This window comes from Hippoglossus hippoglossus, chromosome 15, assembly GCF_009819705.1.
Source record: "Hippoglossus hippoglossus isolate fHipHip1 chromosome 15, fHipHip1.pri, whole genome shotgun sequence".
Lineage (NCBI taxonomy): Eukaryota > Metazoa > Chordata > Actinopteri > Pleuronectiformes > Pleuronectidae > Hippoglossus > Hippoglossus hippoglossus.
This window is the reverse complement of record NC_047165.1, coordinates 15,380,926-15,408,456: the sequence shown is the minus strand read 5'-3', so window position 1 is coordinate 15,408,456 and position 27,531 is coordinate 15,380,926. Positions and strand designations below refer to the sequence as shown.

Below are 27,531 nucleotides of genomic sequence, written 5' to 3'. Positions count from 1 at the left end.
TGGAAAAGACTTGTTTGTATCCCCAGAGGCTAATTATCATCCTTGCATTGTAGCGTCGCAGGATCTGAACATCTGGACTGATCTCTACCAGCTACAGTTTGGAAATATATCCAGACTATGGCTTCAGAACAACCACTGTCTGTTGTGGACAAGCACAAGTAAACGTAAGTATAATCCAATTTCAATAGTAGCGCTGAGTAAAGTGGCTAAAAATGATGTCAAGATAAAAAATATTCATATAAGTCAATATTGCTTATTATCATGATAGATGTCACATGCTCATTACTTTGACTGATTCTTGCTCCTGATGGAAGGTTGTGGTTTTAGACTATTGTCTATGAGCAGAGAATGAAAACTGCTTGATAAACAGCAAAGTGTTTTATAAATCTGAGGTGGATCAACTGTGTGTTGTACATCCTCACTGAGCGTACACAATACATAAGTAATGTATTGATATATATTTGACCTTTGTTATATTGTTATTGATAACAATATATTTACCTTGTTTTACTTTACAGCCATATGCAATAGTGTTATAATGTTGCAGTGATTTTCTTATTGAATTTTTTTTTAAACTTGTGTTTTTCTTCTCTTTCCCAGGTCTCTGTTTAACACCTCCTGTCTTGTCTCCTGTTCTTCTCACTACCTCAACATTCCCTGTTCTCTCTCATCTTTACGTTCCGAGTCTCCTCTATCCTTCTATCTGTAAAAATGGACGTCCCAGAGCCGGTGCAGCCCAGTCTCAACTCCTCCTATGTTCCGACTGCTCTCGGCAACCACAACATATCTGAGGACGAGGACAACGAGGACCAGAGTCCCTCTGCGTCCCTCCTGCCCAAACATTCGTCAGTGCCTCTGGCCGTGCGCTACAGTCCGGAGGACTCCTATTGTCTCGTGTACATAATCTTCTTTCTGATGGGTATCGGCTCCCTGCTGCCATGGAACTTCTTCATAACAGCCAAACACTACTGGCTCTACAAACTGAGTAACAACACTAATCCCAGCAACAGTGAGGATCAACGTTCACATCTCAGTGTGAGTGGACGGGGCGACAAACTAAACACAAAGTGGTTTTATTGTTCATGTGTGAACACAGGAATCGTGTGACAGATGTGAGGACTCAGTGTCCTTTCACATTTGTCATCCATTCCAACCCAATCACACTATTAGAAATGCCAGAGGCTTGTCAAAGAGGGATAAGTTAAAGTCAGAAATGGTCAAAGAAAAGTATCTTCCCTCTATTGATTTAAATGTCTTCACAGTTAATTACCACGGTTGATTATGTGGTTTCTGTTTCGCTCCATCTGTACAATACAGCTACTGCCACTTCCTGATGGGATGCAGAGATAAATTATTGATGACATGCACTATGTTGAAATAGTTGAGCAAACAACAGCCAAAAGACTTTTAGTCAAGATTTGCTTTTCTGTAAAAAAAAAACAACAATACAATGTTCAGATTAGAAAACGACTTTTATATGACTGAAACAAATATGACAAAGAAACGTTTGTTCTCCTTCTCCTCTCATTTCCTCTTTGTTTGAGATGATATTTGAATACATGGGTGTGTGCTGTTGTGTTCAAGAAACTCTTCTGTTCACAGGACTACTTTGAAAGTTATCTGGTCATTGCCTCCACGGTTCCTTCTGTGCTGTCTCTGGTACTCAACTACATCCTAGTTAACAGGTTGACACACACACACACTCACACTCTCACAGCTCCCTTGTTGAGTCTTGCTGAGTTCACCATGACAGATAGTATTGGGTACATTTCGCACAGTTTCACTGTGTTTACTTGTTACAATGGTACATTTGTCCTTTTCTACATCCTTACAGCTTTATTAATCCTGTGTTTCTTTACATTCTGTCTGGAATTAGATTAGTCTGTTCTGGTTTGAGATCATTTTAGGGGTTGATAAAGGGATGTTTCGTCAAATCTCTGCAGCAGAATACATTTATATTATTTGTGTAGATAATCAAATCTCACCTTTGTGTGGAGTCAATATAGTTCATATCTTATCTTTCACAAAACATCTCATATCAATTAGAATTTCTGCCTAATCCATGAACATCTGTGGGTTTTCTATGCTGGTAGGTTGTCTTCCAATATCCGGATCCTGGCGTCTCTCTTTGTGATCCTGGTGGTGTTTGTGGTGACCACGGTGCTGGTGAAGGTGGACGTGTCAGACAGCAGGGGGGAGTTCTTTGTCGGGACTCTAGTCAGCGTGGCTGTCGTCAGTGGGGCCTCCAACCTCTTCTCTGGCAGCGTGTTTGGCATCAGTGGACATTTCCCCATGAGGATCTCTCAGGCTCTTATATCAGGTACTGTCCTCATTCAGGTGGGGAATGTCGTTCAGTGTTTTTGTTATAGTATTTACACAGAACCACAAAATGAGTGCTAGCGCTGCTTCAGACCTGTGCTCACTTTTTAAGAACCTGTTTCTTTTCCATGGGCTGGAGCCGGCTTAGAGTCACATCATTACGTCACCATATAAGTCTCTGATTTCCCAGTGGGCGATTGATCAGTTCATTTGCTGATATAATGGTCTGCCTCCTCAGGAATTGATTCAACTGGGTATACACATTATCAACACTGATCCCAACATAATGTTCGATACTTTTCTTAAATGGGTCAAATCTTTTTTTCATAGCTGTGCACATTCATTCCTTTATTCAGCCCCCCCTGACTCCGCCCACTCTCTTCCTGTCTGTCTCGCGCTGTCACGCAGACAAACACCAACACACAGACACGGTGTCATCATACACATCTGTAAAGTCAGACCGGGTAAAAACAACATATTTTGGTCTTCATCAACACAAATGTCAGGTTTATGTGCATACAGAGCTTTGAAGTGAGATCGATACAAGTGGTCACATCAAAGTTGTGGTTGATCTTGTTAGTCATGATAATCTCGTGCCCAGCCTCTGGTGGAGGCAGTTCTTACTTCTAGATCAGTTGGTGCCACTCTGGAACCAGTGTTTCTGGCTGAGAGGCAGTTCTTTGGCTGTGGAAACACAAATAACTGATTCCAGACAAGCTACTGGCTCTGAACTGCCTTTGTGGAAAAGGGGAATAAATGATCCAGTTTTGGAACCTTGTTTTCTACGTTTTGCATATTTATGCAACACTTCTCTAATGCCTCAAACTTTAGGTCGAGTGCACTGTCTTCTATATTTGTATTATGCAAGACCACTATAGTGGCACATTAGACTTGTTTTTCAATCAATTAATAGTTTTAAATTTATTCAAAGCAACACTATACAACTTGTACCTTTTTAAAATTGCAGCAGACATGCACTGAACTCTGCAGATCCTCCGCAGATTCTCCAGAGGACGTGCATGTGTGAAGTCAAATGTCTTCAAGAGTAATGCTGAACTGTAGATCAGTTAAAAAGATCTAGAAGTCATTAAAAACCAGCGTTCATCTCCCATATTCACAGAGGAGCCTTTTAAAATATCAAGAATTCAAAACAGAGTTTGATGTATTTGTTGTATCTTCTGATTCAAGAAGCCGGGGATCATGGGTAATATCTACTGCTCAGTTGTTTCAGTACAGTGAGTGAGACAATGCAGGCGGAGCTCCACTCAACACATTGAGATTGTTTAATCTCTACATGAAACCCAATTAATCGCTTCGACATGGAAGCCAACAGAATAAATCACACTGTGTGGCTGTTGCTCGGTAAAACTTGCATAGTGTTGCTTTAACATAGAGGTAATTATGGCAGGTAGTTCAAAGTTCTATTCTTAAACAACTGCACAATAAGCTGATTCTTATTATTTTTGTCTCAGGTCAGGCTATGGGCGGCACGCTGAGTGCAGTAGCAGCAATAATGGACCTGGCGCTCACAAAGGACGTGACAGACAGCGCTCTGGCCTATTTCCTGACAGCTGACTTCTTCATTCTGCTCTGTATCATCACATATCTGCTGCTGCCAAAACTGGCATATTCAAGGTCAGATGCAGACCAGGATATTGTTGGTCCCATTTAGATACATATACTACCTACCAAACCTGTCAGTTACTTTCATCATAATGAATATCATAGATTTTAAATAGTTACCTCTGCTAAGGAGGTTATGTTTTCACCGCTATCTTATTTTATGTGTTTGTACACAGAAAACCTTTCCACAAAACTTGGTGGAATTATGTGGTAGGGGTCAAGAAAGAGCCAATGTGTCATTTTGCATACTACCACCAGATGGTGCCCAAAGTTAGAAAAGTTTAAATCCCAAACAATGGGTTTAAATTGGTAAAAAAATAATTCTACTAAATATTCCAAATTTACATGCATCAGTTATTTTGTATGTGCAGTTCAATTTTACATCTATCTAAAACTACCATTTAGATCAGGAGCAGTGCACATAATAAACACAATTTTTATTTTCATTTTTCTAATGTACTTAACATAATGATTTTGAACTCATTTTAAGTTTGACCTGCCCCTTTAGTCAGAGTAATAACGACCTTATAATAAAACTGTCAGACGACTACATCAATACATATTGTTCAAGTGCAGCTATATTATAAAATAATGATTCATTACATTAAGAGCAATTTAAAGCTCTGTTGCAGCTGTTAAGACTTCAGATAAAATTCAGAATGACATCTCACTCTTCAAAAGTTATTGGAGCATTTATGCTGCATCCCGCTTCTTTCCCCTAGACACTACATGCTGGCAGCAACATGCACCAGTGCAGGAGTGATGACAGAAGATGGAAGTGACGGCGCAGTGAGCAGAGTCTCTACCCCACCACTGCGTCCCATCCTGAGGAAGACGTGGGTGCTGGGCTTCAGTGTCTTCTGCGTCTTCTGCATCTCTATAATGGTGTTCCCTGCAGTATCCTCAGGGATCCAGTCTGTTAACAAGGACAGCGGCAGCCCCTGGACAACCACTTACTTTGTGCCCCTCACCAGCTTCCTCCTGTACAATCTAGCAGACTTCTGCGGCAGGCAGGCCACCGCCTGGCTGCAGGTCCCAGGCCCCACCAGCCGAGTCCTGCCGGTGCTGGTGATGTGTCGCACCATCATGGTCCCACTTCTCATATTCTGTAACTACCAGCCAAGGGACCACATTCACACAGTGCTATTCAAACATGATGCTTTTCCTGTGCTGTTTAATTGCATGTTAGGCCTCTCCAATGGCTACTTAGGCACTCTACCAATGATCTATGGACCAAAGGTGGTCCCTCGGGAGCTGGCAGAGGCCACAGGAGTGGTCATGTCCTTCTTCCTCACTCTGGGACTGGCGGTTGGCTCTGCATTCTCTGTGCTCATCGTGCACTGCATCTGATCATGCTGTGAGGCAATCGCCCTGTCATGTCCAGTGGTATAATGGAGTAGGACAGATGAGGTAGTTTGCCCAGTGCTGATGAAAAACCAGGGCTTCAAACCAAAGCACATCAGTACAGCCAGGTGTGTTATGTGGAAAAACTGACAAGCTGCTCATTGCCCCTCTTGTCTAAAAAGCCTTAACTCCTTCATACCTCACATTAAAAGCACCGAGTTTACACTGATGTGGCTCATTATGAGCCAGAGGGGCCGAGCCTACATCTATACATGTTTGAAATGAGGAAATGGCTCCTAGAGCGAGAGTTGCAATCTATGCAGTCCATAAGGGACAATTCATTAAACATTTTTTTATTTCATTTTGGAAAATGCATGTTGTAGATATTTCAAGGTGATATAGATGCCGGGGGTGTTAAATATTTAGTTCAACCTAAATGAACAAACTTGCCAGTGGTAAGGAAAGACCACATCTTTCTGAGGGACACAGGTGGGAAAATGTCTGTGTGCTCAATGAACAGGATGTTGATTTGTCTGTAACTGAACTTGATCACACAATGATAAACTGAACATTTCCAATAACTTGTGGATTGACTTTATCACGCATTATAAACTGAACAATTCCAACAACAACTTGTGGATTTCAGTTATTTTAAATGACTAAATTGATCACGTGCACTGCAAGTTGCAAGGGTAAAGCATTGTTGTAGCTTGGGCTTAAACTGGTGCTTTTATCACAAACGACACTTGTTGTCATTCTCCTGTAGTGAAATGGAGGAAATCAAATGACTCCCCCAGAGTTAACCTAGACACCAGTTGTCTATAATCTTTAGAAAAAAGTCAGCTGTTACATTTGCAGTTTATGGACCCCTTGTTAGGATCACTGATCAAAAGTTAAGTGGTGTGGTTTAGTGCAGTATTGACCATGGAGTTCTTCACCTGACTGAGGAAATAATTAAGGATCCAGATTGATTCATTTTAACAATACAAGACTTATTCAGTTTACAGTAAAGGAAAAGAGACTGAAGTGTTTTGGGATCACTTTAATTGTTAAAAATGTACAGATTTTATTGACAGTTTACTCAGGATTTGAAGCAGACAAACCAAATTTGAGATGCTTTTTGCACATTAGAAACAGTGATTTACAAACAGTAGGAAGAATGCAAATAATGGGAGGTACAATCTCAGACGAATCACCTCCATATCAGCGCCTTAAAACAAAATCTAACATTTTGTCTGCAAAATAGAAACTTGTTTCAAAGATCAGACATCCTACTAAAATTAATGCCAGTCATTAACACACTGAGCCATCTCTCCGGTTTCACCAGGGAAAATGATTAGAACACAGCTGGGGCGGGGGGGGGGTCTGAAGACGCAGCAGGACAGCAGCCAGCTGATGCATAGTCAACATTAAACGACATGTGAAACTTGAATTTGTGTTCTCACACACAAACACACACCTCTCTCTCAACAAGCAATGTAGGGAAATATAACAACCAAATGTGCTCAGTGAGGAAATCACAGGCTTGAGCTGCAGGCCACTATACACAAATCACTCCTTCCCCGTCCCCCACCCCAAAAAAAAAAAAAAAGTTTAGTCCCTTTCCTCCATGACATCATTGAAAATATCAAAAGTTTAAACAGAAGTCATTTAAGTCTATTAAAAAAGAAACAGGAACAAATTTAAAACTGGGAAGCAGCACTACCATATTATTTCTTTTTAAATTCCCTACAGGTTGAGTTGGTGCTGATCTTCCTCTATACCCACACATGACGTTTGCAGTGATCCACAGCCTGAAAGACAGAAACAAGAGGTTGGCACATGCTTATTAAAAGAAAACCTGTTTAATAGTTTACATGAAAGAAACTAAATTACGCTCTTTCATATCTTCAAAACAGAAGTCAAGAGTACCACACTGGAGACATATTTTGGTTTCCAAATAGAACTCAAATTACTCACATTGCACCGTGATGCTGTCTCCATGTTTTTGCACCAGAATGCAGGTCCCCAGCTGCACTGCTCTGTTCCCAGCAGCCTGCGCACAGCTTCAGGACAGGCTCCCATTTTCTGTTAGACACACACAACTCAAATATTAAACTGGGCTGCAGGGACTGAATATCCAATTTAGTGTCTATTCCCAATAATTTAAAAATAAAAGAAACTAGCTATAATAGTAAGGAACGACTTAAATTCTTTGAAAATCTCCTGGATTAGGAGGAATAAAATGTCTTCGTAAAACCAAAAAAGTCTGACTCTTCACAATGAAGATTACACATTGACAACACTTGATATTTTGTCATGAATAAATATATATATTTACCATGCACACAAAGTCTGGGTCGAGCATCTGGAGCAGCAGCTGGACAAGCATTGGCTCGTACTGTACAATCATCTGGTCACACTGTAGACACAGACAGACACAGGTTAATACAAGTCTGTCACCTGAGGATGGGTAAAAGTTAACCAATCTAAGAAGGTGCAACTTCTCACCTCAGTCTGGAAAGAGTCAGGCAGGAAGCTGCACACTTTCCTCACAGCCTCCTTTATCTGTTCCTCTGTAGCGTTCTTCTCCAGAATTCCGTCAATGTAATTAATGGCCATCTTGCACACCTCGCAGTAGCCACCAGCCTTGAAGCGAGTCTGGTCGAGTGCAGCTGGAAAGAATTCAAACAGAAATCAGTGTTGTACTACATGTGTGGGAAAAAACCTTGGGTTTAATAGAGGTAATTAAAAACAGATTATACAATAAGATCTCCCTAACATCTGTGCTGCCAGCAAAGCCATTGTTGGCAGTCAGCTTGTGCTTAAAGGGTTCAGTGTGTAGAATTCTAGTGGTGAAGCTGAATTTTGCAGCTAAATACGCCTCACCTCACACTCTTCCAAACATTAAAGAACCTGTGGTTTTTGTCATGAAACGCAAGATGTTTAGTTCGTCCAGTCTAGGATACTGTAAAAAAAAACATGGCGGCCTCCGTAGAACACCTGCTCCCGATTTAAATAAAGGGCCCATTCAAGCGTATATAAAACAATTTATAAAATTTAGATGAATATTAGACGATTACTTTATATTCAGTTTCTGCCAATAGATCCCTCTCACCTGAATCTTACACACTGAACCTTTAAAGAGTGAAGACTTACGGACATATGCACGGTTGGCATCATTGCAGAGAGCCAGCACTGTGCAGATAGTCTTGGGGTCAGCCTGCTGAACCAGCAGATCAATGATGGCCTGGCCATAGGTCTCGATCAGGTCCTTACACTGGGCAGTCAGAGTGCGGGGCAGGTATGTGCACACCTTCTCCACAGCGTGAATCACCTCCTCCTGAGACAAACACAGATGAGTCAGCCTGATACTAGAGCAGTGTCTGAATACCATTAGCTTCTTTACAGCAGTTTCTATTGTTATGGTAATAGGTGTATTTTGTTGCATGTGTCGCACCTCTGTTTTCTGATCCTTCAACGTGTCCTCCAGCTGCTTCATCACAAACTCACAGATGGTGCATGTTGGGGATTCGCTGACACGCACCATGGACTGGAACACACAGAGGCAATGTCTCATATGAGTGCGAAATACTGAGCTACAGATGGTATATTTTTGTCTTCCATCAATAACTGCTGATATGTCAGCCCACCATAACTTACAGACTTAGCAGACTCCATCTTGGTGGCAGGGACCATCTTGAGAGCAGGTAGAGTCTTGGCCACGGACAGAGTCTTAGCAGCATGAAGCTTCAGCATGGGAATAAACTTCTTCAGAGTAGCAGTACAGAAGCCAACATGGACACAGATGTCCTTGGGTTGCTGAGGACAGAACAAGAAACGTTAGGCTCCACGGCAAAAGGTCCGTTGACAAAACTGGCGACAATGCATGCCATTACCATAAACCAAGTGCTTCTAGTCTGCATATCATACCACAGCATTACCACCCATGCAAACATCTATATTAACCCCCCTCCCCAAAAAAGACAGCTCAAGCAGTTTTCTTTTAACTGTACCAAACATAGCGTAACACACATCCCTACAGGAAAATAATGTTTCCTTCTGCTGCTCAGAACTTAGTATTTAAAAAAAACATGCCGTTGGTTATAGGCCCTTCAGTTCATCTCTCATTTGACAGATTCATCTTTTAAGTCAAAAGATCCAAGCATACTCTAAACATGACAGTGTTGTGTACCGTGAGGGGATGTTAATGAGGCCCTTTGCTGCAGTGTGTTCCAACCAGCACTTGGTTGTCAAGTCATTAGCCAAACAAACAGTGTTTAGGTAGTGTCTAGTGGTCTCACTCATAATTAGAACATAGTTGTACATGTGTCTCTACTGTGCGAGGTGAGTATCTCTAGTGGAGTGGACAGCACAAAAAGCAGGAGCTAGTGGTTAAGAGGCTACAGGCTGAACACAAAGGAGACCTACCTGTTCCTGGGGAGCAGCACACAAAACCCAGAGCGGGATGAAAAAAAAAAAAAAAAGAGCAAGACAACATGAATGGAGGGATGAAAGAAAAGAAGAAACACATGAAAAAAAGATAAGAAATAAAATTTTTTTAGGAAAGTAAGGAATCCAAAAGATATGAATAGATTCAGTGAGCAAGCCAAGGGGTGGTGGATATGACCTTAGCACCACCAACGATTACAACGTATCAATCATTAGCGTTGATGAATGGTTTAATAAGCTCTTTATTCAATATTAGAATATAATGGCCATTCAGGTTAAAATGGGACAAAAATTAAACTAAAAAAAAAATTGTGTTTCACATCATGATTCAGGAAGGTTAGAAGACTCACCATGGACATGAGCTGCTCAACAACAAGGGTGCCATACCTGGAGACATACTGCTTGCACTGCAATGAGGAAAACAGTTAATATACAAACATTTTTGGAAAATAAATATTTTAAAACCAAACCTCCTGCAGTTTTGTGAGTCTTACCATTTCAGACAAGCCTGGCCCCAGCTGGTCACACTGGTTCTCAATATTCTCAATGAGAGAGTCTGTAAATGAGGAGTTGGCCTTAGCTTCGGCTTGAGCATCAGTCAGGAACTTGATGCAGTCTTGGCACACCTCATCGTCATTCTACAAGAAACGCAAGATTCAGAGCAAAATTAATACAAAGTAAAACATAATGTCCCTGTGGATGAAGAGGAAAGTTATTTCATTACCTGTTTTGGAGCCTCCTGTTTGACGACCTCCTGCTTGGGACTCTCCTGAGGATAGAGGAGCCCGGGCACATTGAGGAGGAAAGGAGTCAGTGGCTGGGCAAGGTCGACCTGAGGGATGTCATTGGACACAAGCTGCTGCTGGGCCTCAACCTTGGCCAGAGCTGCCTGCTGAGAGTTACACAGCCCGATGGCACCACACGCTACACTGGGATCCTCCTAAAGACAGAAATCATCATGTTAAATTCAATAACTGGTACATTTTAATTGACATTTTATAGGGAAGCGCTATCTGGAACAAATTGTTCCTTTTTGCTCCCATCGTGGTAAGAGCAGGTGAAAGTTGAGACAAAGAAGCCTACACTAAATGGTCTCCCAGTCATGGGGTTTATACAATGACTCGTCTGTCCCCATTTAGACTTGGGACTCACTTCCCCATCAATAGCCCTCATTTAGCTCACTGCACTTTTTCAGACTCCAAGGGGCAGATGGACCTTTTTGAAGAGTCTTAGTTGAAGCTGAACAATAAACTGACAAACCAAACATGAATAAGACCTCGGGTTAAACTTGGTTGTAGCTGGATATTGTTCTAAATTCAAACCTTGACTAACGTGTACTGGCAAAATTAAAAGGCTAATTTGCTGTGGCCTTAAACTAATTTATTATTACTTCAGCTAATTATTACATTCAAGGACGCTCGACCAGTGAATCCGTATTTAAAAATACGGGGGGGGGGGGGGGACACAGCCTATGGCTTGTTAATAGGTTGACGGTGCTCACCAGTTCTCCAGTAAGTATTCCCATGATGATGGGATAATAGGCATCCACCATCTCCTTGCACTCAGCAGTCAAACCTTTATCAGGGATGAGCTGGCAGGCCTTCTCCAGGTACCCAAGGACCTCACTCTGCAATCACAGATACAACCAGACATCAGTCTTTCAAAAGGAGTTTATAAAGCTAGGTATAGTCAAATAAAATCATCTCCTAATCACAATGATTTTTGGTCGTTAAATCTTACCTCAGTGGCATTGTCCTTCAGTATCTGCTCCACCACCATCAACACCTCTTTACACAAGTCACATGGCACAGTTTTCTGAAAATACACAAATGTGTAAAATAAATATGTTTTTCTCTCATGTTTCTAAGTTTAAAGAACACAAATATAAAATACATGAAACTGTGAGAAAGGAGAGCATGCGTGTTCTGTGATACATTTCAATACAGAAAAAAAACAAAATTACATTAAGAATTTCTAGAATAAACATAATGATGGCACTTGTCACATTCTTAGTCTCACCATCTGAGGCTTGTTCCACACGTTCTGCCGGCAGTGAGTAACAGCTCCACACAGAGACGCCGTCTTTACATTCTGACACCAGTAGGGGGGGCCACGAGCACACTGCTCAGTGCCCAGCAGAGGTGTTGCTGCAGCTGCAAAATGGACACAAAAAAAATACTGATTTCACACACTTTTTTTTTGAAATTTTACCACAGAAATAAGAAAGCAGGACCCATGGCAAAACCATATTCAAGGATACCTTGTTACTGTTAAGAATATTTACATTATATCTGATAATAATACTAGATATCATCTCATTTAGTCTAGTTTTACCTAATGCATTCAATTACCTCCTTAAGGAGGTCCTGCAGTTTGTGGTTTCACCCAATATTAATCAATTTAATTGACAAGTCACCTAGACTGCAGATTATCATAAATGTGGTTGTTAAACATTGAGATTCCCACCTATTTGCATAGTGGTGATCACATGAGGAAACTCAAGACTCAAAAGTTCCTCAACTTTACTGGAGGAAGTGTGTTTTAATCATTGTGACTGTGTGGCAGGCTTAGTTTAAAAAAATAATAGAAAGACAAAAAGAGTTTCAGGACATTTTGTCCATGACAACAATAGGGGTTGTTTGTTCATTTATTATGAACTCAGAGCTGTGTCTGATTCAAGTAATGTTTATTAACTATTTGCATTTGGCATAGAGGAGCCCAAATGTACAGAAACTGACATAACTGGGGATAAATGTGATTTTTCTCATGCATGTCTTTCCAGTTTGGGAATTCTTCATTATGACAATTAAAATGAACATGTCAGTCAACTATGAAATACATTCAATCCTCTCCCATGACAGTTTGTTCCAGCCTCCCTAAGCCAATTGAAAATAGTTGAGAATAGTTGTTGTGCTCCGAGAGGATAGAACTCCCTCAAGCATTGTGGATAAATAGCCTGCTTAACTGTTTTATAACTGCCATCAGGGAAAAACCCTAAATCCTATGAGTTCAAATTGCTGTATAAAGTCTCATTAGTATATGCCTCGAAGTCTAGCATAATTTCCCACCAACTACGACAAGCCAGATATAACCAGTTCACATAAAGCAGAACAAGAAGAGAGACTATGAGAGAAATGTATTGTTTAAATTTGCATCAGAGTTTCACAAATGAGAAAGAAGCGGTACCACAAAAAATAGATTTTACTGAAGTGAAAGGGTGAAGTGAAAGCAACTTCTACTCTGCAGCCCTGTTTTCACAATCACTTTATGAGTGACTAACCTTTGGCGACAAAGTCTAAGAAGTTTCACAGCAAAGCACAATGATAAACCTTCGGTCTCTGAGCCCTGTGAAACCCCTCCCTCTCTCAGCACCAGTAGCAGTCACAGTACAGGCAGGGCACTCCCACCCTCCGACTGGAGTCACATGAGCAGTCAAACAAAATCACAAGCTGTTCCGGGAGAGACAGACTGTACCAATGAGCAGGACATTGCTGGATACTACATAGCAGGGGGAAAACTGCTGTAGGTTCCTGTTGTCACCGGTTAGATAAATAATTCAAGTTTTATGACCAAAAAAAGGCTGTGGCATAAATTGGCCTTTTTTTTATTTAACTTTCTTTGACTGAAACAGAGATCATAAATTTACTGTAAGTGAATTAACTTAATCTGACACGATGGAGAGCAAAAAGCTGTGCAGATAGGACTCAGTTTACATTGTTCAAAAACAACATGTGACAGCAAAACTATTTCAGTGCAAGAGGCCTCACATCACCCTAACCACTTAAGATAAGTAGAGAGCATACACAAGTCTTTGATCAATAAGTTTTAGTCCTAAAGCCTAAGACAGGGAATCTTTAGGAGTGTCTGCAGCAAACGGGAGCAAAGAACATGGAAGAGCAAATAATAATAATCAATAATAAGAAGATAAGGACTAAATACACAAAGTCCTGATATGACTTGAAGGAACTGATATCACCATTGGGCTTCGAGAAACAAAGCTTCAGCTCTAACAAGAAGCAAACAAAATATATTGATCCTTAATGTCACAAAGCCAAGCCAGCAACATGCCACATGGAAATAGCCTGATTGCATTACCCCATGTGTTTATTTCTCTTTGACTCAGATTTGGCTGAATAGGAAAGATAAGAGGGTGAAGCTGTGAGTGACTAAAGTGCAACTAAAACAAATTCAGGTTTGATAAGAGAAGGGGACCAAAACTGAAAACACACCTTAAAAAGTTACTGACATTTAAGTGAAAAGCTAAACTCAAGGTTGATGCCTGAAGGGAATTACTTAACTTCTTTGTAACCAAACGAAACCAAGGTCTCATTCAGCACAAAGCAGGCTGCACTTATCAGCCCCAAGTGAGTTTCTTAAAAAAGTAAAGTTATTTTATACCGACTTAAAATATCATCCAAAACGAGCTCTAAAGTGCATGTTAGCTAATGGCTTTGTGTACATGTCCTGACCCAGTGCTAGCGTTCGAGCGATGTTTAGCTAACCAACTGCTGCTAGCTGGCAGACTAACGCTTCAATAACAACGTTGGCCGAGTCTGTTTCTAACAAAAACGCGTTTAAACAGATAAGACAAAACGCCAAGATTCACTGAACAGTCTCAATTAACTAATTCAGCACCCATCCTGTATCAAATTGCTTTAAAAAAGGACAAAACGCCCGACTTGTGTGGATAAAAACATGCGCACTACAAGCCAGTGTTAGCAGTTGGAGTTAGCATTGGCCGCTCCGCTTCATGCGTTTCCGCGTTCTGGTGTTGACGAAACGCACTTTAGTTACACAACGTCTGAGTCTTTATATGAGCTGACAGCTGTCGCACAATATTCACAATAACACCGTTCACGTAGCCGTGGCTCGGACCTTACCTGCGCACACGAAGAGCAGCGTTAGAAGCAGCATGACTGCGTTGTTTTCAGGTGTTTCTGTTCCTGTTCCTCCGGTGGGTGAAGTTGACTGGGGGAGTGGAGATCACTGCAATGCAGGCGGCGGAGCTGCGTGATGCTTTTATGGCGACTCACAGTCAGCTGACTACTCAACCACACATGTGACTGTGTGATCTCATCATTCGCCATCAGACACCCCGAGACTCTTTCAAAACTTAAAACGCGTTTTAAAAACTCAGCTGCATCACATTATCCTACCTGGATTCACGAGGTTTGACTCAGATGTAGAATGGATTCGTATGTGTGGAGAGAAACACTTTGGTTCATTATTCCACAGCTTCCCGTTTCTACACTGGGGTTTTTACTTTGCAAAACAATGGTGGCTGTTTATCGTATTGTTCCTTATGTCACCTTTTCTCAGTATCTAAATAAATAAATAAATATCTGAACGATATGAAGACTAATTGCTAATTTCTACAGATTAGACAAAATAACTCTTTAAATGGTCTGGAATTGTATGATATGGACATTATTGTATGTTTGGATCATAGATGGTATATACAGATATAAAGACTTACATACAGTCTCTGCATGATATGTGGACAAGCACAGGTAAACAACTTTAATGCCATTTCAGTCAAGGAGGCATCGTTGAATAGCATCGTTAACCCTGACCTCTTATAATCTAACAGGGCTTTTTACTGTGATCAGGTGAGGGCAACTGACCCACATTTGGCCGCATCATGGCCTTGTCTTACAGAACTTTGTCAGATGACAGTGATCAAGGCTTTATGGTATCAGGCAGGTGAGTTTTCTATCTTAAGTTTGTCAAACAGCACACATTCAAAATGACCACTGGTGATTTCACAATGTGAAATTCAGACCTCATATGAACTCAGAAAGATGGTTTTCAAAATTGGACACACTTAAAAATCAGCCTACAAAACATGCCAGATTTTTCCCCATCAAGATCCCTGAATTATTCTGAGGATTCAACAAAATTGATAAAAAATGCCTTCTTGTGCTATGTCTAAGTAATGATCCAGATCACCACCTAATTCCATGGGTTCTTTCTTGGGTCATGTCCCCCTTGCTTAATCCTGCTATTTCTTTCAGAAATAAACCACCGCAAAGACTGAAAATTAGACCTTTCACATGACTGAACATCACAACTTCTAAAATGTTTTCATAGGAAATGATGAAAAACGCAAAAGTACAATTGAAAAAAAAAAAGTTATTTATTATAACACAACATCCAAATGCTGGTAATCAATTGTGGAAAAGATAAAAGATGGAAGCATCACACTGTGTGTCCTCTGGAGACGAGCGGTGAAAACCTGAAAAACAAAGGGAACGACTGTTACATGGGGTCAAGATACAGCAGAGTCAGCACAGTATGAGCTCCATAAACAGAAGGTTAAGGACACAGACTACATGGACACAGTTCATGAAGTCAGAGCTGATAAGAACGATACTAATATCGGTATGTGTTGTTTGTGAAAAAAATGTGCACTGATCATGACCTTTTAAAACTGAAAAATAAAATTGTCACTGCTCTCTGGTGGACAAACTCTACAATGGGTCAATTTCTCGTCAATCAAATAAATTCAAAATGTGTGACAAACGCCAACATATCGGTCCGTCTCCACCACATGTGCAACTAAAACATACAAATTGTCACTAACCAAATGTGTATTTCCAACACTGGTGGTGCAGCAAGTCTAAACTATGTAAGTGCTTGTATTTTTAGACAATTACCCACCTGTGTTAACCACAAGGAGGCCAGCACCTTTAAATCGTACACTGTTACATATGTTATTGACCTCTCAGGGCTACTTATATAAGTAATACAGCATGTGTTATACAAGCACTGCAATTATTGCTTCCTATAGGTTCCTCTGAGCAGTGACCCGATTTACACCCTTCATACCTTTTAAGCTCAAGCTGACTTTAACATATAAGAAGACAGAGCACCACAGTTAACGGCAGGGCAGTGTTTGTATTTATTATAATATAAATGCCAGTCTACGTCAACCAATATCAATATAGATCCATACTTTTGATGGGGTGTTATTAAAACTTAGCAAATCTTAACTGTAAACAGTAATTGACTTGTCATTTTACAACATGGGAATAGGTTTTATAGTTTTGGGACATCACTTCTGGTTACAGCATTTTAACCAACAGCTTAATCGATACTACTCAAGAATTTGGCTTAGACCAAATCCACAATCTGTTAGTTAATACAAAATGCAGTTAATGCAGCTGTTCATTTACAGCCTCATTTTTGAGGAACAACTTTGCTGCCTAATATCTTCCATAATGATTCCATAAAGCTGCCCCCTTAAAATATATGATATTTCATCAAAATAGTGTATGTAGGGTTTAAGGGCCTTGTAATTAATTTCTTCTCATTAACCTAAGTTGTATCAGTCATGAACTGGTTAGTTGACTGACAGGAAATCCATCAACTCAAATAAAATTAATCTATGGACCGAAAAATCGTAAATTACACAGCAGCACAAATGCAATGACACTTGTTGATCTTTTTGGTTTCCAACGACCCTGAGGTTTTGGAGACGTGTGCACACATGTGGATGAGAGCATCACTCCTGCTCATACACCCGCTGAGGGTTTCATTCATCAGATGCATGGTGCTGCTGCACTTTATCCACACCCGTCACTCCTTCCTTACATTCAGTCACTGTTGGGGGCCGCAGCAGCTGCTGCCTGGAGCCTGGTCGTCCTTCTTCAGCATGGTGGGCCTCACCACGTCCACATCCCGCTGCAGGTGATTCAGGACGCCCGGGAGGATGTCGGGGGCCGCGTAGAAGTCGAGCAGAAAGTATGATCCTCGGCTGTGCCTCTCGTTGTGTTTGGTGATCTTGTAGGGCAGCAGTCTCTCTCCCAGGTTCTCCAGGTTCCTCACCACTGCGCCCCGCTCCATCAGACTCTCCACGGTCCGCCGCAGAGCCGCCGCCGTCTCCGGCCGCTGCATCGCCTTCAGGATCAGGGCCAGCTCGTAGCGAGGCATGGCTCCGGAGAAGAAGTCCCTCAAGTCACACGTGTTTATCTCTGCCGGCTCTGGAGCTCTGTCATCGCCTTGTTATTCCTCTGAGAAGACGACCATGTTGAGACATGAGGGACAACGAAGGTCTTTGGTGATGACGTATAAATCATGCGCCGCACGGCAGGGCTCCACTCCTCTGGCTAGGAGAGAACATTACGTGCTGATAATTCAGCTTTCTGTTCAACCTAAAGCTAAAGATGTGCACTTTACAACAATGGATGATATTTGTACCTGCAACGAATGTTTGAAACTCGTGTTCAGTGTTGAACCTCATGAATGTGCATTCAGTAAAACAGAAATACAAACATCAGAATATGTAATGTTCTCTTAATGTATCCACTTTGTTTGATTTCACAATTGAGTATACAATAACAACTTGTTTTTTGACAGCTTTAATCTCAAGTAAAATTAGATTTGGTCTCATAATGGATGACAGCAATTGTATATACTAATAATTGGATAAAACTCACCAAGTTTTTTGTGCACAATCGTCATTTTTTAAAGAGCCACCCCAAGATTCAGTATATTTTTGAAAGAATATTCACTTTTTTCAGATTATTTGAAACTGATAAAAACTGGAAAAGCCCAACACCAAATATATTTGTCAGCAGTATCGCTAATTAGTCCCCAGGCAGAAGGTATATTTATTTTCATTTTTAATGAATTTTACCTTTGAATTGTCTCACCTATTTTGGGTTTGTGCACGTGTATATATTTTATTATTTATATATATTATATTTATATTATATTCTTATAAATTTTAATCATTTTATTATCTTCAATTTATTTCGTTTCAGTTATTTATCTTTTATTATGTTTTATTCAACCTCTCCAATGTGCATTGTATGTTAGATGGTGTTTATATGATTCCTACGCCATGTTAGTAAATGTTTCTTTTTCAATAAAAAAAATAATCTCAATATACGTCCCAATAAAATATTCTAAAAAGGAGGATTGTTACATAAGATGTGTCGTTAAACCAGTAAAACTTTAATATACTTATTATGATCCTGTAGTGATTTAATAAACCACACGTGTAAAACGTCGTTTGTTCCCATTAAAGTAGAGGTCTCACTCTGACTCGTTTTCCTGACGCCACTTGACAGAAATAATGTCCACTGCAGAGCTTACCATTACAAACCATTACATTCGTATCGATCGAGGTTCGTGTTTATTCTGGATCATTTATATTTAATTTCTTTATCGGTCGACTTTCGGTTAAATTAACACATGAATCCTCTTCAGAAACTGTGCGATGTCCCTCAGAGGAGTGAACCATCTCAAGTCTCGAAGAGTGTGTCCACGTCATCATTATGCACCGGAGCTGCGCTCACTTCCTTCCTTCCTTCCAGAAGGAGCGTGGTAAAGATGGCGGAGAAGAGTTCTGTGCCGAGTGATCTCTACAAGTGCGTTTATTCCTTTCTGCAGGAAAACAAGTTCACCAGGGCGGCGCAGCAGTTCCTGAAGCAGACTCAAGTGGTAAGCGGCCCTCGTTGTGCGGTTCGCAGACGCGTGCGCGCGCCGTCTCCTCCGCAGTTGTCGCGAGGAGAAGTAGTCCAGACATGTCGCACGAGGAGGCTGCAGATACAGATGGAGTCAGCACGTGGAGGCTCTCTCACCTGCACGTTTCGTGTCAGCTGCCTCTTGTTGTCTATCATCGGCTGATTAATGTTTCAGATAATCAATAATGAAGATCAATGTGCTCTGCTCTGCAGGAAAAACACACGGTACAAAGTGTCCTAGTTAAATACTCCACGTGTTTTCTCCACAGACTCCACAAGACGAAAATGAAGAAAACCTCCTCAACATCTACAACTTCTGGGTGAAGTGAGTGGTGGTTTTTCTTTTTCAACGTTTTTTTCTTTATTTTCTTGAGGTTCTTCAAACGATATTAACGATCATCCCAAATGTCCAGACTATTGCAACCAGAATATGTCCAAGGAAACACACACGCCATTTTGCCAAACCGATTTCAAATTACTGTTAAGTTTTTTTTTTTGTAGTTTTTCCTTACTCTTGTTGAGGGTTAAGGGCAGAGGATGTCAAACCTTGTTAAAGCCCTATGAGACAAATTGTGATTTGATTGATTGATTACTCCAGAATATGTAAATTTGAACCACTTTTGAATTTTCTGCAAAGTTTTATGAGTTAAGCATAATTGGACCCTCAAAAAGCCAATTCATTTGCCTGAAAAATTATAATTACAAATTCAATAGGGCCTCCGCACTGTCGGTGCTTGGGCCCTAACTAGATACAATAATCCATCAGTCCCACTACAGGGATATTTGCCATGTTGCAGCAGCAAGAAGCAAGTCAAAAAATAGACATCAGTAAAGTAATGTGTAAAATTATGTTGTTTGGTAGGAAAATATAAATGGAATAGAAAAGATTTATACAGTGTAAACAGAATAAATACATTGTAGGATAGGTAAGATAAGATGGACCACAAATGGAGGTGGGAGGTCTAGAGGATAGGTAGACTATGAACATGTTTTATTCATAGTCCCCAGGTTCTGAAAAATGTCTTCATAATGCTGTTGAGAGTGCAACTAACTTTTGTTCTGCATCACATCTCTGATCCACTGGCTGGTTGTCAGAGGTTGTCACATTTTTCCATTTAAGCAAGATTAAGCACCGAGCTAACAAAGAGGAGAATGCAGTGACCCAAACCAAATATACCATTAGTTGAAGAAATGGTGTTTGGCAAGACCACAGTTTATGATAGACTGTCGCTGGATCTGTTTACACCTGTCACAAATGGCACTTAGATTTGGAAATACTTGTGCGGGTTTAGCTTGTGCTAGTGTTGGCCATGTAGCACTTTGAACTGAATTAAGTAATCTCTTGAGCATATAGATGAGTGAACCCTGGACAGTCATGTCCCACTTGTCTGATAGTGGGACCTCATCATTTCCCCATTGTTCTCGAATATGAGAGGTAGGATTGTTTCTGTCCATGATGTCATGACAAGTTGACAAACTTAAGCATTGGGAATGCTTAAGTTTAGAGTTTACATCATAGTTGCAATATCGATTTAACCAGGAAAATATGACCAAGCTAGTATCCAGATGACACTGAAACCACAAACATTAAAATGTGTAATTGACTATTGGGCTAAGCAGGTTTACATTTATGAAAAGAAAAATATCCCCTCATCAATTTACAATATATTTTAATATGTAATTTAACATGGACAACAGTTTAAAAACTAGCAGTTTGACTGACTTAAGATATATTATGATGCTATATTTTCACCATGAAAACCAGTCAGACATTCACCACAGCTACTGTCCCAGGTCCTATGTGTAAATAGCAGGTCATGTACAAAACTAAAGTACAACTGTTAGTATTTTACACTTGACACGTGAATTGTATTTTAGTTGTTCCAGTACCATTTTTTTTTTTTTTTTTCCCCTTCCAGATTCCATACCAGGACTTTACTTATCAGCCGATACGATCTGATACGATTCATAAAATACAAAAACCTAACTTGTATACTGTATTTAACAGCTGTAAATTACTATCCTTGTATGGATGTGATGATTGCTATTATTGTTGTGTGCCTGGCTCAGGGGTTAGGGTTAGTGTGCTGTGTAACCCTTTGAAAAACAAATGCGTTCAGAGAATGAGGCCATAGAACTTCTTTCATCTAGTTTTTCCATTTGCATTTGTGATGGTTTGTCAAATGTTTGAGATTGCGAGTGTAACTGGCAACACTAGTGCCGCCCCTCGAAACTGAAGTCTTGTATAAAGTACACATCCCAGTTTAACTTGTGGGACTTTCCACTGACATCTTAGTTAGCTCTGGCTAATGCTACACTAGCGTAAATAACTTATTCTTTAGTTCTCTAAAAGAAGTACTTGCCAGTTGCAGTACAGGGCAGCTGCTGTTTTGGAGCAGTGAAGAAGTGATTTCCAGGAAAAAGAAAATTGCAGTTTTATCTAGGTGAAACTAAGTCTTTGATTTCCCTTCCTAGGTCTCCTGAATCCAAGAAACGAAAAGCGCCTCCTACCAAGGCTGAAGCTGGCAACGGTCCATCGGCCAAGAAAGCAAAGCCGAGTACAGAGACCTCCAGCAGTGAAGAGTCGAGCAGTGAGGATGAAGAAGCTGCTGCAAAACCAGCTAAGGCAGTTGCTGCAAAACCAGCCGCTGCAGGTAACATCATAAAGGCTGGTTGATTCTGTGTGAACTGTGCCATTTAGAAATCTTCTGCAGTATCAAATTCCATTTTGTGTTTGTTTTAGCTGCTAAGGTGATCCCTGCTAAAGCAGCAGCAGCTACTAAAGCTGCATCCAGCAGCAGTGAAGACTCCAGTGACTCTGAGGAGGAGAAGGCTCCTGTAAAGGTTGGAGGAAACATCCATATTAAAGATGCAATCTACATCCTGCTGTTGCAGCAATATTTAACCTATTGCGGTTGATGCTGGTTTTAAATATTGTTTGTGCTTGTAGGCTCCTGTAAAGAAGGTTGTTGCTGCTGCTCCTGTAAAGAAGGTTGCTGCTGCCACTGCTGCAGGTAGCACAAGGAAGAAAGACAGCAGCTCAAGCAGCGAAGAGTCCGACTCTGAGGAAGAGCAGCCGGCTAAAGCCCCTGCACCAAGTGAGTTTATTGCCACTGCCATTAACTCTCCGCAATGCAACTTTAATTGGAGCCAAAATAAAGCTGATGAAAATGTTTAAGCTAATTTGCCTCATTTAACTCTGATAATAGAACCCAAGCCGGGTGCAGCCACAACATCCAAACCTGCTGCTCCTGCTAAAGGTGCAGGTCAGAAAAAACCGGAGAGCAGCAGTGAAGAAAGTTCCTCAGATTCTGAAGATGAGAAACCAGCTAAGGTATCCCAAAGAATCTGGTCATATCTTAATATTATTTCATGGTGTTGATTGTCTTTTTCTAGAGTCAGTGCTCAATCAAATACTGATTGATGTTATTGATTATTGTGGACACAGCAGACTTTAACTGCTTATGTCATGTGTCCTGATAGGCTCCAGTCAAACCCACCCCAGTAAAAGCTGTTGCTGCTGCAGCGAAATCAAGCAGTGAAGACTCTTCATCTGAAGACGAGGCTCCTCCCAGTAAAAAACCCAAAGCAGGTGTGTTTTTATTTACCTTTTTAATTATTAAGGCACAATCTAACAATGTCTTACTAGTAAAGATATGTGACAATGTATTTATTATGTAGGTTAGTGCCATATTTGTTTTTTTGAAAATGGTCCAGGCATCCTTCCTTCTTTCTTTCGTTTCTTTTGTTTTGCTGTTCAGACCAAAAATGAGACTGATACTTGCGAGCACCATTGTGACTATAATTTTGCCCCCCCCCCCCCTCTCACAAATACAGCCCATTCCTCCCCAAGCTTGTTTTGTTCCTGCAGTGCCTTTGCTGTCCACCATGTGTCTATTTAGACAAATTTGTCAAGAACTTATCACCTTGTCCAACCTGAAATAAGTGATGATAATATTAGTTTTCTGAGGCCCTGTCTTATGTCATGATGCTGATTGACTTCCTCTCCCCTTTTAGGAGCGTACAGTGCCGTACCACCTCCTGCATCAGTCCAGAAAGCACCAGCCACACCAGCAGCCAGCAAGGCCAAGGAGAGCGACTCCTCAGACAGCAGTGATGACAGCAGTGACGAAGAAGAAGAGAAGAAAGTGGCTGGTAAGGGGTGACCTCCTTCTACAGCATGAACTGTCAGTGTTTTTAATCCGTGTCTAACAGCAATGCCATCCTCACAGCGAAACCTGCCCCTGTAAAGAGCCCTGCTGCAGCCAAACCTGCTGCAGCCAAACCTGCTGCAAAGAAGCAGGAATCCAGCTCTGAGAGCTCAGGTAATGATTGGGATTTGAGATGGTTACTTTTTACTGACCTAATGACGAACGCGCAATAAACATTTTCATTTATGCCAATGGTCTTTCTAGATTCTAGCTCAGATGAAGAGGCAAAGAAGACCCCCGCCAAAGTCACCCCAGCTAAAGCGGCCCCAGCCAAGGCTGCACCTGCTAAGAAGCAAGATTCAGACTCTGACTCATCAAGTTCAGAGGATGAAGAGGAGGCGAAGAAACCTGCAGCAAAAGTGACCCCCGCTAAGGCGGCCGCAGCTAAAGCTACACCGGCTAAGGCTACACCTGCTAAGGCTACACCTGCTAAAGCTACACCTGCTAAAGACTCCTCCTCAGAAGAGTCCAGTTCAGAGGAGGAGGAGACGGCAGCGAAGAAACCTGCAGCAAAAGTGACCCCCGCTAAGGCGGCCGCAGCTAAGGCTACACCGGCTAAGGCTACACCGGCTAAGGCTACACCTGCTAAAGACTCCTCCTCAGAAGAGTCCAGTTCAGAGGAGGAGGAGACGGCAGCGAAGAAACCTGCAGCAAAAGTGACCCCTGCTAAGGCGGCCGCAGCTAAGGCTACACCGGCTAAGGCTACACCTGCTAAGGCTACACCTGCTAAAGACTCCTCCTCAGAAGAGTCCAGTTCAGAGGAGGAGGAGACGGCAGCGAAGAAACCTGCAGCAAAAGTGACCCCCGCTAAGGCGGCCGCAGCTAAAGCTACACCAGCTAAGGCTACACCGGCTAAAGCTACACCAGCTAAGGCTACACCGGCTAAGGCTACACCGGCTAAGGCTACACCTGCTAAAGACTCCTCCTCAGAAGAGTCCAGTTCAGAGGAGGAGACGGCAGCGAAGAAGCCCACAGCTAAACCTGCACCTGTCAAGACTCCCCCAGCTAAAAAAGATGAGTCCTCAAGCTCAGGTAAGAGATGCCAAAAGTAATTTTCAGAATAATGCGTCAAGTTTGCTGTCATTTTGTAAATCGCGTCGCTTTTTCTGGACAAAGGCCAGAATTTTAGTTGGTTGAGATTAAATATAATTTCTTTCTGGCACAAGCATTCATGTTTATGTTAAAAAAAATTCTGAAGGTTTCTTGTATCTTGGATTCAGATAGCAGCTCTGAAGATGAGGCTCCTTCAAAACCTGCTGCGAAAACTGCAGCCCCACCGAAACCTGCTGCTGCTTCCAAACCCCCAGCCAAGAAAGCTGAGAGCAGCTCTGATTCAGACGACTCCTCCGAGGATGAGGAAGAAGCAGTTAAAGCCAAGCCTACAACAACTAAAGCAGCGACTTCAGCCTCAAAGCCTGCCACCCCTGCAGCTAAGACTGCTGCAGCTAAGACTGCTGCAGCTAAGACTGCTGCAGCAGCAGAGAGTAGCTCTGACTCATCCTCAGAGGATGAAGAAGAAACGGTCAAGTCTAAACCTGCAGCAGCTAAACCAGCTACCCCAGCAGCAAAGCCTGCCACTCCTGCTGCAAAGCCTGTTGCTGCAGAGAGCAGTTCTGACTCTGACTCCTCTGAGGAAGAGGAGGAACCAGCTAAAGCTAAGCCTGCTGCAAAGCCTGCCACTCCTACTGCAAAACCTGCCACTCCTGCTGCAAAGCCTGCTGCTGCAGAGAGCAGTTCTGACTCCTCTGAGGAAGATGAGGAACCAGCTAAAGCTAAGGCTGCTACTCCTGCTTCAAAGCCTGCTACTCCTGCTTCAAAGCCTGCTACCCCTGCAACTAAGCCTGCTGCTGCAGCAGAGAGCAGCTCTGACTCTTCTTCTGAAGATGAAGAACCAGTTAAGTCGAAACCTGCAGCAACTAAACCAGCTACCCCAGCCTCAAAGCCTGCCACACCTGCTGCAAAGCCTGCTGCTGCTGCAGAGAGCAGTTCTGACTCTGACTCTTCTGAGGAGGAAGAACCAGCAAAAACCAAGCCAGTAGCAGCAACTAAACCTGCTACTCCAGCAGCAAAGCCTGCCACTCCTGCAGCAAAGCCTGCAGCAGCAGAGAGCAGCTCAGACTCTGACAGCTCAGACTCGGAGAATGAGGCCTCAAAACCTGCAGTCAAGAAGCCAGCTCCAGCTAAAACAGTGGCTAAGAAACCTGCCGCTGCTGCAAAGGCCACCGCAGACTCCAGTGATGACAGCTCCAGTGATGAGGAGGAACCCAAGAAGGCGGCACCACTGACACCCAAACCTGCAGCCACAAAGGCAGCAGCTGCTCCACCAAAGAAGACTGAGGAGAGCAGCTCAGACAGCTCTGACTCTGAGGCAGAGACCAAGTCCACCCCTGCAAAACCTGTGGTCACAAACGGCAAGGTGGCAACACCCAAGACCCCAGCCAAGACCCCAACAAAGACCCCAGCAAAGCCAGAAGAGTCTTCATCCAGTGACAGCAGCTCCGAGGAGGAGGAAGAGGCCAGTAAAAGTACTAAAGTAAAAAAAACTGCGACGCCCGCTGCAACAGCAAAGACGACTCCAGCAGCTAAACCTAAAGAGAGCAGCTCCTCAGACAGTTCATCAGATGAGGAGGAAGCACCACAGAAAGCTGCCACAGCACCCACCACCCCCACAACAAATGGTACGTCTCAGTTTCACTGGTCTGCTGTGTGATGTCATGCGTCTAAGCTTCTTGGAACTGTTGTAGTGTTTACTGGTTCCTCTGATTCATGCAGGTACCAATGGAAAGAGAAATAGAGAAGAATCAGAAAGTGAAGACGAAGAGACGGCGGTCACAACACCAAAAAACAAGAAGAAATCAACCACACCTCAGACTTTCCCTAAAGCCAATAAGAAGGTAAGAGCTGAGCAGGACTGGAACTCTGTAGAACACATACAGCTGATGACGACTGGATAAAAGTGATGGACTAAATTTGATAAATTTGTCTCTCAGTCTTCCAACATACCTTTCCGTAGAATAATGGAGGAACAAGTTGATGTGGATCCCCGTCTTGCAGATAACTCCTTTGGTGCAAAGGTGAGTTCAGTTATCTATCTCATCAGCATTTTGATTGGTTGCTGAGATCACCAAACAATTAACCATTACGCTCATTTGTCTTTATTCCAGTCTGGATCCAGAGGTGACTGGGGCGAGAAAGCGAACGATGTGCTCAGGTTCACTAAAGGCAAGTCATTCCGCCACGAAAAGACAAAGAAGAAGCGGGGAAGCTACCGCGGCGGAGCCATCTCCACCACTATCAACTCCATTAAGTTCGACAGTGATTGATCACCTTCTCTTCCTGGTTCCTGATGCGATCAAGACTTTGGACTGTCTGCTCCCTTCCCCTGTATCAAGTCCCTCTGTCCTCAGCAGATCAGCGATGGAGGAATGTGAACCTGTAGAGCCGAGCTGGCACTTCAATTCAGCTTGCTGCTCTAAGATTGTAATTGAGACAGTTAGTTTGGTCTGAGGCAGCAGGAGACAGATGGACCCAGCTGTGCTGCAGACTGTACTGGTTGACATCTATGTGACATTACACTTATAGCCACTAGGTGGCTGCAGGCCGCCTGTTAATGGTAAAAAGCCAATGAGTGTTTGGCCCTTTTTTTTCTTGTTTTGATTTTGTTAACGTGTATTATTCTCAAATAACAAATGTCCTGTCACTTTGTTTGGTAACATGAATTTGTTCCTTTATCTGTGTCAGAATTACAGCCAGCCATCCCACCAGGTTCTTCATTATGTGATTGATTTTTAATGGATCAAATGGTTGTTCCTTTTCCGTGAGGCCACATTTAAATAGGGAGAGGGTGTGTTCTTGGGTTTTTTCTCTTAACATTACATAAAAACATTCAGCGAGTTAAACTGAGTTTTATACTGTATTTATTACGTTTTATTCCAATTTGACCTTTAGGACCTCAGACGTTTCTTTCATGCTGTTTCCAAGCCCTTTTGCTTTAAGGAAGTTTCTTGTGATGTTAAGATGCCCCTGTCTACCCCTCATTCTGTTCATCAGTGGTATGGAATTAATGGATTGTTACAAACTTAACAGAGCCATAATTATTTCAATGATTTTCATTTACTCTATGAACTTGTTTT

At 42.0% G+C, this 27,531-nt stretch overlaps 4 protein-coding genes across 16 annotated transcripts; 2 read left to right on the top strand and 2 right to left on the bottom strand.

Moving 5' to 3' along the window:
- Positions 1–21: 21 nt before the first annotated feature.
- Positions 22–5,460, top strand: slc29a3 (solute carrier family 29 member 3). Of its 2 annotated transcripts, none has more exons than XR_004616385.1 (6): positions 22–164; positions 601–1,035; positions 1,603–1,685; positions 2,094–2,320; positions 3,792–4,053; positions 4,102–4,309. XR_004616385.1 is itself a non-coding variant. In XM_034609789.1 (6 exons), exons 2-6 carry the CDS (start codon positions 712–714, stop codon positions 5,290–5,292), a joined length of 1,425 nt encoding a protein of 474 aa, XP_034465680.1. In that variant the 5' UTR covers positions 22–164; positions 601–711; the 3' UTR covers positions 5,293–5,460. The 2 variants fall into 2 exon arrangements, 1 of the variants encoding a protein (XP_034465680.1); XM_034609789.1 differs by lacking the exon at positions 4,102–4,309 and adding an exon at positions 4,665–5,460 and having other exon boundaries at positions 3,792–3,954.
- Positions 5,461–6,313: 853 nt separating this feature from the next.
- On the bottom strand, positions 6,314–14,760 carry psap (prosaposin). Of its 2 annotated transcripts, XM_034609786.1 has the most exons (15): positions 14,598–14,760; positions 11,737–11,870; positions 11,458–11,532; positions 11,219–11,344; positions 10,442–10,657; positions 10,212–10,355; positions 10,068–10,124; positions 9,697–9,702; positions 8,929–9,087; positions 8,726–8,818; positions 8,425–8,608; positions 7,777–7,940; positions 7,607–7,687; positions 7,246–7,353; positions 6,314–7,079 (listed from the first exon to the last, which is right to left on the bottom strand). In XM_034609786.1, exons 1-15 carry the CDS (start codon positions 14,629–14,631, stop codon positions 7,044–7,046), a joined length of 1,617 nt encoding a protein of 538 aa, XP_034465677.1. In that variant the 5' UTR covers positions 14,632–14,760; the 3' UTR covers positions 6,314–7,043. The 2 variants fall into 2 exon arrangements, with proteins under 2 accessions (XP_034465677.1, XP_034465678.1); XM_034609787.1 differs by lacking the exon at positions 9,697–9,702.
- Positions 14,761–15,829: 1,069 nt separating this feature from the next.
- mrps6 (mitochondrial ribosomal protein S6) lies at positions 15,830–17,798 on the bottom strand. Its single transcript, XM_034609790.1, has 2 exons — positions 17,311–17,798; positions 15,830–15,952 (listed from the first exon to the last, which is right to left on the bottom strand). The coding sequence occupies exon 1, from the start codon at positions 17,647–17,649 to the stop codon at positions 17,317–17,319; it is 333 nt and encodes a 110-aa protein (XP_034465681.1). The 5' UTR covers positions 17,650–17,798; the 3' UTR covers positions 15,830–15,952; positions 17,311–17,316.
- Positions 17,799–19,007: 1,209 nt separating this feature from the next.
- On the top strand, positions 19,008–27,469 carry nolc1 (nucleolar and coiled-body phosphoprotein 1). Of its 11 annotated transcripts, none has more exons than XM_034608734.1 (18): positions 19,008–19,164; positions 19,457–19,512; positions 21,663–21,841; positions 21,931–22,031; positions 22,138–22,285; positions 22,397–22,521; positions 22,671–22,779; positions 23,205–23,342; positions 23,420–23,512; positions 23,603–23,907; positions 23,944–24,048; positions 24,241–24,285; positions 24,394–24,430; positions 24,619–25,148; positions 25,404–26,076; positions 26,171–26,292; positions 26,389–26,472; positions 26,563–27,469. In XM_034608734.1, exons 1-18 carry the CDS (start codon positions 19,054–19,056, stop codon positions 26,719–26,721), a joined length of 3,120 nt encoding a protein of 1,039 aa, XP_034464625.1. In that variant the 5' UTR covers positions 19,008–19,053; the 3' UTR covers positions 26,722–27,469. The 11 variants fall into 11 exon arrangements, with proteins under 11 accessions (XP_034464625.1, XP_034464621.1, XP_034464618.1 ...); XM_034608730.1 differs by having other exon boundaries at positions 23,944–24,184; positions 24,221–24,285; XM_034608727.1 differs by having other exon boundaries at positions 23,944–24,184; positions 24,221–24,294; positions 24,403–24,430.
- The last annotated feature ends 62 nt before the right edge of the window (positions 27,470–27,531 follow it).